We start from the raw sequence: 12,293 nt of genomic DNA on the forward strand, positions 1-12,293 counted from the left end.
TAGTAAAACAGCATGTAAGGGCCCAAGCTCTGTGCATGTCACATAGCAGACATGATATGGATGGTGGCTATCAATATTATGGAGTCGCCAAGGTGAGGCCTGTGATACCAGGGGAAAATGTGATGGGGAAGATCAGAATTCTGTGTAACAAATAAAAATTAGAACATACTCGGTTCAAGTCTGTTCCATATTTGCGATGAAGTTCATCAAGGCTAAGTTTATGATCATCCTAAGGGAAAACAAAAGGAAAAGAATTAAACATTTTATCACTAAAAAAAGAATTAAAAAAGCATCAGTGTCATCCCTCACTATCATTAGGCTCAGAACACAAGTTTGTATGTATACTCTTCACCATTGCCAATGGCTTGGTGACCACACAGCTCCTACTGAGTGGTCTTCACTAGAGAATGGCTCAAGCGGTATGATGGGGGCCTTCACAGCCTGACCAGGCAGATTCTAGACAGGCTGCATCTGTGGAGGCCTCCACCGCCTGAAGAGGTGGAAGTTCCCTACATTCAGTATGATTCAGAAACACAGAAGCAAAGGCCCATGATATCAACCGCTCCTCTGTGGACCTTTGGTTACGACAGAGTGTTGAATAACTTGTCCAACCTGCTGATAGCTTTTACAATGAAAATTTTCCACACCAACCTCTACGATTCAGTAACATTTGCAGGACTGCTATAATCTCTTTATTTTGAAAATGAAGCAAATCTGATTGAAGAATGGCTGGGGGGAGGGGCACCACACACTCAAAGGATGTAAGATACAATTCATACTTAAGAACAGAAAGCACCCTTCCTGCTGGTACTTACCATAGAAACTTCTTTCTTCAGCTCATCCATATCCCTCTCTTTCTTAGCCTTTTTCTTGTCGCCATGCTCTGAAACGGCTGCCGGTTCATATTTATCACGTCCAACCTATAGAGGAAGGAGGGAAAGGTGTGATTGTGAATTAGGAACAGCATCTCAAAATTAAAGGTTGTGGAGAAAGGATTTTCATCAATTTTAGGGGAGCATCTTGAAGAGTCATTGGGCTAATATCCATGGAAATATATGTGCTGATGATACATACTCAACAACAGTCCAGTGTTATCCAGAATACTGCCATCTCTAGCTCAAGACAGGCCATCTGCACCCTAGGGCACTAAGACCAGTGCCCTGGGTCTTGTCAGGACTCAGAATGGCCCCTACCAGCTGCTTCTATCTGGGGTGGGGGGCAGGGGAGAAGGTTGTGCTGTCAACATTTCCATACCATGGCCCTTCATCTTCCCCACTGAAAGACAAAACTATCTTCACATCACTAACTTAGAGTATAATACACTATACTTATGCACTTGTCCTCTGAATCAGACATCAAATCCTGGGCTCCACCACCTAACAGCTGTGTCTCCTTGGGCAAATCACTGATTCTGAAATTGCAGTATTCTCTTCCCTAGCATGGAGATAATGATGCCCATTCCCTTAGATGTTTGAGAGGACTAAATGATATACACCTAAATGTTAATGACTTTATTATCATGTTTAATTCTTATCTTTGCAAAGAAGTCATTACATACCAACTTTAAATATAATACCTTTAGGGCTTGCCTAAGAGTCCTAACTTTTTTTTTTACCTTATTTAAAAAAAGAAGTCAGCCCAAGAGTCCTTCAAATTCTTTAAGTGAAAAACAAAGAAGGGAGTTCCCACCCCAATCTGCAGCCTGAGAATAAAGCCCCCAAATGAAAAGTCCCTGGAAATGTTTTGACAGAGGCAGGATATAGGAGAAGCATGTGCATTATCACACAATTCACAGGATCCACCTACGCCTCTTGAAAACTGGAACAATTTTTAGAGAAAACGTTGATTCCATAGTTTAAATTTAGATTGTTCCACCCCCCCACCTCCTGTTGAAAATGCTTGCCCTCAGCTACATAAAGCCGGAACCTAGTGCTCCTAAGGGCAGTCCCCAGAGCAGAAGACCCCTCACTCCAGAGGCCCCCATCCCACAAACTGTTTGCAACCACCACCATCTCCTAAGAAGGGCAAAGAAAGGCGATCTTAGCAATTTTCTTACAATGGGTGCTCTGTGGTGCAATTTCTATTCACTCATGGCTCTCCCTTATTCATTTCTAATTTTTAGGAGTACACCAGCTACTAAAGCAGTAAATAGAAACACTGTCTAGACTAAAACTATACTGTGTTGAAAATAAAAAATCAAAACATACAGATACCTTACAGCGGATATGGTTGTAAATAAATACAATAATCACTTGAATTTGAAAATACCCTCTTAAGACTCTAAAGAGATCGTAACTTCAAGTTCGTGCTGCCAAGACATAAGGACATGTACAGTATTCACATTGCTCAACTTGTGTGGTTACATTTACAGTGTTCCCTGCACATTAATTTTTTCAGTGTCCTCTAGCTTCTGTATCTTATCTGTTAAGAATGAAGCAGAGCTAAAGATAGTCAACATTCTCGACATTCTCTCCACTATGGAGCAACCACACTGGTGAGAGGCTGTCTGGTAGAGCCCTGATGCCAGAGTTAAAATGGAAAATCATCACACACCCTGGGAGCACACAGACAACACAAACCAAAAACAATGGCCGCCCCCTCCGCCCTCCTCACCGCGGACCACTGGATTTCCTTGATACATTTAATGAAGACGCACACACACTGAAACTTTATATTAAACACACTCCCTAGGGAGCTCTCAAAGACTCACGTGGCCACTCTGTATTGATTTTTAAAATCCGGTCCACAAATTCTCTAAGCAAAGTTGAGTATCATTAAAAGATATTTAATTTAAATATATGAAAATCAGAGTTAAAATCCCTCTGCCTCACCATCTGTAGGCTTTGATTATCTTCTGGCTTTCAACATTTTACACTCTGAAAGAGGGGGAGAGAGTTATCAGAGCAGCTAAGACTTGGATATGTTCCAAAGTTCTATCCCCATTTACAAAAACAGACCCCTTGCCTGAAGCTTCACAGTTCTCAATGCTTTAAGGTAGCTGGAAATAGAGGCTCCCTAATAACCCTCTCCTTTCTCCATCAACTCATGGCATACTAAGGCGGGGGGGGGGGGGGGTTTAAAACAGATTTGTGAAAGAGACAGGGGAAGTACTAACAAGAGATATTTCTTTTCCTTCAAGATTTTAATTGCTTTGCTAGGCACTGTTTGTCCAGAAGACCAGGCTGCTTATGCAATTCAGTTCTTCCCTACAAGTAAAACAATAATACTAGCTCATCTTGATGAGAACCAAACATTACTCCAGTCCCTACTAATCTCAATTACTAGTTTCAAAGCAGGGAAAAAAAAAATCTGTGTGTGTGGAAGGGTGGAACGCAGGGTGGAACAGGGAACAACTTAAATTGGGTAGATAACATTTTATTATTTCTTTGAAAAGCATTTGGGAAAAACAAAGGTCATGCAAAGGGGAATGATAACATGGCCTCCCCAATCTACTCCCATGACCTTCCCCCTCCCCCAGGTAGACGAGTCACTTTTTCAATTAGGAAATGCCCAGAGGCCAGGCAGGGACCACGCTCCCTGGGCAGCACCATTTTGGCACCACTGTGCTGTCCCCATAGGACAGGTACAATGGAGGCTCAAGGTTACTATTACACCCTCCCTAAATGGGCCACTTGTGAACTTTTTCCTTCCCCCTATTCTAATTTAGGAAGTGGAAGGTCACAACAAGGACAGGGGCGTGCCCAGTGTGACACAGTCTAAAATCAAGTGTCACTACTTCACCCTGTGCTTCCAGGGGATTTCATTTTCTCAAAGGTTCACTATGAGTTCTGCCACCATTTGATCTGGGTAGAGAAAAAGGGTGCTCAGGATGTGGGGAAAGAAAATTCCTAACAGGAGGAGCCAAGGCTGAAACTTGGAGTAAGGTTCACTTACTTAGTATTTAAATTGTTTCAAATTATTTAGAGGTTTCATTTTCACTTCTCAATAGATTATGTATTTCTCAGATGCTTCTTCATCTGAATTAGCTCATCTAGTTCTGAATGGTTACTGAGTGTCATCTTGACTAGCCAACTATCTTTACAACAAAATGTGATGACAAGCCCTGGACTTTTGGCAAGAGCTTCATTCGTTTCAGTGACTTCTCCTAATAGAAGAGAACAGAGTTCACTTGCAGCTTTCCCCACAGCCCCAAGCACCAAATTCCTTTTGTTTGTTCAATTCTGTCCCAACTGCAGGCAGACAACAGTAAACAACATCTTCCAAAGCTTCCTGCGCAAACTTGCTGATTCCTCCTGTCTAACACCATTTTCTGCTGTCATCTATTCACGTTTGTGAATAGAGCAGAACGGGGCTGGTATGCAGCACAGGGGAGGTGCCCACCCTCAGCACTCCAGCCCCAGGGCTGAGGCCCCAACCTTCACTTCTTTAAAAGCACAGACTGAATCCTTACAATGGGCATGACCTCTTGGGGCTGGCGAGGTGCCTTCCTCCTCTTCAGTAATTATTTACAGGGGGAGGAGTGGGAAGCAGATATGACAGGTACAGAGAATTATCCCTGTGAAGGTGAAAGTCACTCAGTCGTGTCCGACTCTGTGACCCCATGGACTATACAGTCCATAGAATTCTCCAGGCTATAATACTGGAGTGGGTTGCCATTTCCTTCTCCAGGGGATCTTCCTGACCCAGGGATTGGACCGGGGTCTCCTGCATTGCAGGCAGATTCTTTATCAGCTGAGCCACAAAGGAAGCCAAGAACTATCCCTAAATTTTTTTTTTTTTGCAGGTGCCTTTTTTTCCCCCCAATTGTTTTTATTAGTTGGAGGCTAATTACTTTACAATATTGTAGTGGTTTTTGCCATACATTGACATGAATCAGCCATGGATTTACATGTGTTCCCCATCCTGAATCCCCTCCCACCTCCCTCCCCATCCCATCCCTCTGGGTCATCCCAGTGCACCAGCCCCGAGCACTTGTCTCATGCATCCAACCTGGACTGGCGATCTGTTTCACACTTGATAATATACATGTTACCCCTAAAATTTTTAAAAGCACACAAAAAAGGTACAGTGAGTTTAGGAGAGAAGTTTCTATCCCAGAGGTGGGGTCACTGGAGGTCTACATAAGCTCAAGTTGCCCGAGGCCCTCAGATCCATCTCTACCAGCCCTCAGGAGGGCAGGCCTTGGAGACGTTCTCAATTGAGCTGAGTGAACATCTGACCACAGTTCCAACCCTATGAGCACAATCCCCTGTGGCCAATAGGGAGGTCAGAGGCCTTCAGAAGTTGCTATTGATGAAGTCTGAGGGTACCTGGGAGCAGAGACATCTATACCCTTGGGATAGGACTACGGATGGCGCTTTTAGGTCAGGCCCAGGTCATTCTAGCTCTGCCATATGCCAGCAAGACAATCCTGAACAGTGAGCCTCAGCTTCCTCCTTGCCTAAAATGGAAATAACACTTGGGGATAACTACTAAAAACTCCTAGATGGCATTCCAATAGTCTGATGATTCAAGGGGCCACCGTCAAATCCAAAAACAAAGCACCTAAAACCAGCACTGTTTCTAAAACTGACAAGGCAAGCTTTGGACCATCAAGAGGGGCCAGAAGAAGGGTAAAAGTAACTGCCCCAAATGCAGCCCATTTAAAAGCTGGCCAAGAGGACTGTAGAAACGGCACCTCTGATTCCAGTTAGGCAGGGAAGTTGAAGGGATGATCTCTCTTTGATCCTGCTGGTTGCCTAGGAGTACTGCCTAGAGTGGACTACATCTTTCTTTTATATATAAAGGGGCGGCGGTGGGGGCGGGGGGGAATCTTCTTGATGTATTATTATATCATTATCAAACAGTGTATGTGAAGTACTCTGCATAGCCCTGCATGAAAGTTATTATAACTTGGTTTTAATTAACATATATCATTTGCATTCCTCATTGACTATGAAAAGTCATAACCTTAAAAAAAGAAACCTCATTTTGGGCATTTCTTAATTTTATCATCAAATGAAACAGAGAAAACAGAACATATTACCACACCAACTTCATTACAGCTCTGATCACTCCCAAATGACTAGTTAGTTTATGTACAAAGAATTTTCTCTTGCCAGGGATCTGAGGCTGGGGATGGGAGAGGGCAGGCACTACTGTGATTCTACAGCTGCTCTGCAGCCCAGAGCAGCATTTAGGGCAGTGAGGAACAGGAGGTGACCCGAGGGACCACCCTACCTTCGCATTCCTTCGCTCCCTCACCTAAACCGCGGTGGAGCTGGGGAATACCAAGCAGGCAGGCCAGAGCAGTGGGTCTCTTTGTGAACTTAGCTCAGTCCCTCCAAACTTGGGCTGCAGTCCATCAGCCAGCAGAGTGCAAAGCAAACAGCTCCAGCTCTAGCCGGTGGGTTCCCTCAGCCCAAAAGGAACAAGGCTTAACCTTCCTCCCCAATCTACCTGCATGTGAAACTGAAGGAGCCTGACAGCCCACCCTACCTGCATTAGTTAGTATACACTCATGATCATTCAAAAGAAAAAAAATCTAAAGCATTTAAATAATCAATATACTTTAGATTTACTACTTCTTTAAAAATGTGCTTTTTCAGTTGTTTAAAAAAAAAATCTGGTTTTAAAAATGGGGTGTTACTTTCTACCTCTACACTAGGTAGCTGGGTTGTGAAGAGTTAAAATATTCTGCCTATTCCCCCCACTTGCTGCCCTCCTCACCCCTTTTCTCATTTTGTCAGACAATCTGGCTAGTGCCACTCAAACCAAGTTGTTGGTTTGAGAGACCATGGATTAACAACTGGCACAAGCATTAAAAGCAGACTGAATTACTTTCCAAAGTCCTGATCACTCCCCTCAATTGGTAGCCCGAAGCCTAGGGTGGGAAGTAATAGAGCTGTAGGGCTGAAAAGAACAAAGGCAGTGATAACCCAGTGAAATGTTGAAACAAAACCAACACGGCACCATAGAAGCATCATATGGAGGATAAAGAAAAACACAAGAGGATAACACCCCAAGGGGCATGAGGCTCTGCCCTCATCATGCTGACAAACGGCAAAGATAAACTAAGTCCCCCGATCCACGAAACCTGAACACCGAAAGCAATGCAGGTCCCAAAGACCAAAGCACAAGCATCAAGGATCCACTTTTCAGATCACCAACAGAAAAAAAATCTAATAGCTGTTACTAAATAGGGTTTGAATAAAACCAGATACAGAACTAATTAACATTCAGATATAATTCACTGTAAAGTCACAACGGAACTAAGGAATGAGGTCTACTGGCCAAAATTCCCTTGGCTCAGGACCCATGTGAAACCAGAGAGAAAAACTGCAGGGTGGATTGGGGGGGTGGAGTGGGGTGCTTCTATTCTGACAGAATCTGCTGTCTCAAACATCAGTCAAAGAAATGAAGAACTTCTTGTGGATTCCTGATGACAGATTTAAGCACAACTAAGGAGGTGACTCATAGGCAGAGGAACAGTCTCTGTTCGACTCCAGCCAAAGAATACACTTCCTCTCACACACACTCGATTCATAGCAACGTGAGAAAAGTTCAAGCCTGATTTGGTTACGTCTCCTTTTCCAAAAATACATAAACGAAAATGAGTTTAAGAAAATAGTTAGTGGATTTTAAAAGTCTCTGTCCTTCACATTATCACTTACTGGACATGTAATTTCAGCGGAATCCAGAATTGGACAGCTCTGGCAGCGATGGGGAAACGTTCTGCCCAATGTTGTGCTGGCCAAAAGCAGTCACTCTGATTACTGTGAGGCCATCTGATCTGACACTCATGTTTCTTCTTCTGGCCTGCTGGCTGGCAGAGGGCCCTGGGCAGCTAGGAGGAGGCACCACAGCACAAATGTTCGTCCTCCCACCCCTCACAGAGGGCTGAAAAGCCCATTTTATTTCAAATGACCTTGACCAAGACTCTAAAAATGTAAAGCCTTTTACTTGAAAAGTGAAAGTAGATGAGAACGTAAAAAGCCATCATCCCAGCAGAGCCCACTGACACTTTCACTCAGCTTCCCTAGGGAGGGTAATTCATAATACTTTCCATTCTTTCCAACCCTATTTTTTTTCCCCCCAGGTGAAAGAAAAACTGTTCTCTAGTTTTGAAAAGGCTTAAGACGAACTGGTGAACAGCACAAACCATACTTGATACATGTTTGATCTCTCAATGCCAAAAGCCCAACAATAACCAACAAAGCCACTCTCACTAGCCCTGCACTCTAAACGGTACAGAGGTGATGGCACTTGGGTGAGTACTCTAGCTAAGGGTCAGATGAGAAACTGACTCTTCAGGGCTTTAAAAACCTTTTTTTGTTTTAAATAAACTGGTTTTTACTTTTCCACACAAACTCCTTTCAAGAAAATTATCTTTAAAGCCCCTGTCATTCTTAAATTTGTATATACTATGTGAAAGAACACAGCCTGACCAAACAGAAAGTGAGGAATCTATTCATTTGCTGCTAAAATAGCCAGGAAACAATGCTCTAAAAGGGTTCTGGGGTGGAGAATGGATCTTTGTAATGTTGAATCCACTTTTTTCTTTTTAAAATGCAATTTAAGAATAACACTTGGGCAGCGGGTGGGGGCTGGATATTTTAAGTTTTACTCTTCACCTGCCTAAACATCCTACTAGGTTTTTAAAAATTCCTCCCCCTCCTTTTGGGGGAGGGGGAGCTTGTCAGGCTCTCAATCTTCTCAGATTTATGATGCAGACCTCCCCCTTTCCTACCCTCCCACCCAAAGGTGAGTCACCAGAGTGTTACAAACTTACTGGCAGAGAAAACTACAAATTAACCAACTGTGAGTTACCCAAAGAGAATACACTCTCAGAGCAGCAGCAGGGTACCGGGGCGGAGCGGGGGTGGCCGGGCGGGGAGGTGGCAGGGGAAAAAAAAAAGAAAATCACACTCATGGACACTGAACACTTGACAGGCAAAGGGTGTGATGCAACCCCCAACCTTCTTCTCTGTCCCCAGGGCCAGTCACCAGTTCCTCCCGTAACCACTCCACTTGCTCGTAACCACTCCACTTGCTCGGGCTGGGCCCAGGCAACTTTCCATTCTGAGAACTGTCTTATGTTGTTTTCAATCTAAAGTACTGGCTTTACAGCAGCCATAGGAAATTCAGTCGCTTTCAAGTTGAGCTCCAAAAGGGCAGCTGATAGTGTTACCCTGCAACCAGGATTTCTGTTGACATGTGTATACCTTGTGTAACCTCCACCTGCACCTTTTCCCCAGCTCCTCTTTACATCCCTACCCATAAGCTATAAGCTGTGGTTTCTTTTCTAGGTAACTAACTTAATGTTCTAACAATGGAGAACTGCAGTGAAAGGCCCGGTGACATCCTTCCTCCCCACCCTGGTCTTCTGTAAACTTGAGAAAAAAGAAAGTTTCTTGCGTATCTTTGGTTTGCTAAAGAATTGTGGGTGGTAGGCTGGGCTGCGGATTTAAGCCAAGTCACTGGCAAAAGCAGCCAGTATGAAAAAAAAAAAAAAAAAAGGACAAAATCCTATTTCATCCAGGAATGATTCAGCAGGAGCTGGTTCTTTCATTTCATTCCCCAAAGCTTAGGAGATCGATTCTTTAAGGAGAACTAAAATCACCTGAAATACAGTCAAAACCTGGGCCCCCAACAGTAGTGGGAAGAGGAGGGGAAGAAATGAACAATGACCTTAAAAATTAGCTGCCAGCACAGGCTTCCTGGTTAACCAATTATCAGCAGGGCTTTAGTCACCACTCCACCCACATTTTAATCCCCATGTGGAAAAATCCCAACATTTCAGCATAAAATATCCTTCTGAACATTTGGACTATCAGAGTAAGTCACTAGGGACAAAAGCAGTTATTTTATCCCAGGAGAATTACCACCACCACAACACATACATACAGATACCCTCCCTAATGTTCATTTCATCAGAGCACTCAAAATACTAATGACAACCCATCAGATAAGCAGCGTATCTGCCTGTGTTAACCAGTTACAATTCCAACTTTGGGTCTGCTAGCCACTAGACATGTTATTAGAATCCATAGGACATCGAGGTTGAACCTCCACAGCCCAGGTACGCTGTTATCTTTACCACTACTGTGCAAGTGTGTGGCTACCCAAGGGACATACAGGTCTACGGACATAATTTATTCAAACATCTTTCACTAACCCAACATAACAAACACCCCAGTTTCATCTGAAAAATAACTTTATAGAGTTGTGCATATAAGTCACTGTTAAAGAGTAAGTGAGTGAGTATTTAGGCTTGGACACTACAGGCTGCTCACGAATCAGGGACATCTGGTGTGTCGCAAACCAACCATTTGACCTTGAGCAAATCCCTTCACCTTCCTAGGCCAAGCTCGGGTACATATCTACCGGGCTCTACAGTCCTGCAATCAGTAATGTGTGGCTCAAGAAATCAACTATTTTTCTGAGGAAGAAGAGACCAAGAAATGAGCTTTTAACAGCCTGTGTACTGGAAAGACCTAGGGTTTGACGGTGTGTACAAGCACAGGCCACTAACCCAGTCTGCACCCCGGTTCTCTTCAGCTACTTGACCTGAGCCAGCAGCCCTCCACCTTTTGTGCTTTTAAAAGATTCAAGTTGTGCATTCCCACTTCTCCTTCCTTTCTCCTCCAGGTCCAAATCTTTCAATGACCTCTTTCAGAATCCATTTAGAGTCCCCAAAGCATGAACCCTCCCTCTTCCTCCATCACTCACTCCACACGGAGGAGACCTCAGACACACTAAGCGCCGGACAGCGTGCAAGCCCTGGACACAATGGAGGGGATTCTCTCCTACCAGTATTCTCACGACCTGGTCATTTTATCCCATCAATTGATACTTCTGATCGTCATTTTGTATAAACTTTTCTCGACTGGACTCTGGCCTCGGGCCTATAGATTAACTGTCTGAGTTACGAAAATGCAGGAACCAGCCGCCGTTCTGGTATTCCCACAGTGCTCGACTCTCCTGCCCGGGGAGGAGGAGATTCGTTCCTTCTAGAATCTCTCTTCCGTGCGTAGACACTCCTAACCTGTACTGTCCTGGCTTCCCTTCCTTTTTTCGTATTTATAGTACCCGGAGACACTGGTGGATCAACCTGTGCTCCTTCCAGGCTCACTCTTCCCCCCAAAAAAAAAAATTCACTCTCCCCACCATCAAGATGACCACTCCTGTTGCTTAGGCTGCCCCGAGTGCATCCCGTGTTTATGGAAAGTGGCCCATCAAAGCTCTCAAAAGTATACCTTCAAGGCCATCCTAGAGCGAAGGCACACCCTTTCTGGCACCAGCCCGCCCGACCGGCTCCACACTAAAGGGAAGCCAATTTTTTTCCCCCCTTTGGGGGAGGGCGGCCACCTCTGCGCGCAACTGGCTAGACCCTGGCGCCTCCAGGAGGAGCCTAGGGACCCCAAGGCCGGCCCCGCATCGCAAGCCCCCCAGGGCCCGGGCCGGAGCCGCGGCGGGAACCGCAGCCCGAGAAGGGGCCGGGCAGAGCGCCCACAGGGGAAGGGGAGGAGCACGTCTTTCCTCCCGGCGAGAAGGGCGGAGGGAGAAAGGAAGGCGAGAGACGGGAGGTGAGGGCGGGCGGAAGGAGGGAGGAAAGGAGCGGATTGGGGATGCCGCCGGCGGCCCGCTCCTGGCCAGGGCCGCCCGGCCGTCGTGCTCCCTCCTCCTCCTCCTCCTCCCGGGCCGGCGGCTCCCGAGCGCCGCCTCCAGGAGCCTCGGACCCCGGGCGCGCTCGGCCTCGGGGGCCCGCAGACCCTCTCCAGGGTCTGCGCCCCGCCGGGCGCTGCCGCGCTCCAGCCCCTCGGCGCTCCCTTCCCCCGTCCGCCCCTCATTACCGCACTCCCTCCATTTCCAAAGTGCGTCGCCTTTTAAGCCTCGCCGCTCTGCCAACCCATTCCGCGCCCCGCCGCTTCCTCCTCCGCCTCCCGCGGGCTGCGGTCGCCCTCCAGACTTCCTCCCCTTCCTCCGCCTCCCGTCCAGGGCTCCTCGCGCCCCTCCCCTGGCTCGCCCGACACTCACCCCCTTCCCCATAGCGGCGATGATCTGTGCCCCGCGCCGGGTCCTTCCGTTCAGAAAATGAGAGAAAAAAGAAGAAAGCGGCTCCCGGCCGAGCAAGCGCGGCCGGGGGAGCGAAGAGGAAGGAGCTAGGGCTGCCGCGAGGCGGGAAGGAGGGAAGACGGCAGGCGGCTGGGGCCGATGCCTTCTGCCGCCGCCGCCGCCGGGGCTGCTACTGCTGCTGCTGCCACGTGTCCTCCTCCTCCCGCCGCAGCTCTGAGCCCCAGACCCCGCCGCAGCTCAAGCCCGCGCCTCCTCCACACTTCCTAAAATATGCA

At 46.5% G+C, this 12,293-nt stretch overlaps 1 protein-coding gene across 2 annotated transcripts in view; it reads right to left on the reverse strand.

Annotated features, from left to right (window-relative positions):
• ATP1A1 (ATPase Na+/K+ transporting subunit alpha 1) overlaps positions 1-12,266 on the reverse strand; it is a 31,908-nt gene extending 19,642 nt beyond the window's left edge. Inside the window, exons 1-3 of one of the 2 annotated variants that reach the window (XM_043876236.1) lie at positions 11,980-12,266; positions 816-920; positions 170-229 (exon numbers count right to left, since the gene is read on the reverse strand). In XM_043876236.1, coding sequence (XP_043732171.1) covers positions 170-229; positions 816-920; positions 11,980-11,991 — 177 coding nt within the window. In that variant the 5' untranslated portion in view covers positions 11,992-12,266. Of the gene's footprint in view, positions 1-169; positions 230-815; positions 921-11,795; positions 11,814-11,979 lie in introns of those variants that run through there. The other variant, XM_043876237.1, reaches the window with a different exon arrangement.
• Between the last annotated feature and the right edge of the window lie 27 nt (positions 12,267-12,293).

Source organism: Cervus elaphus, chromosome 20, assembly GCF_910594005.1.
Source record: "Cervus elaphus chromosome 20, mCerEla1.1, whole genome shotgun sequence".
Taxonomy (NCBI): Eukaryota; Metazoa; Chordata; class Mammalia; order Artiodactyla; family Cervidae; genus Cervus; species Cervus elaphus.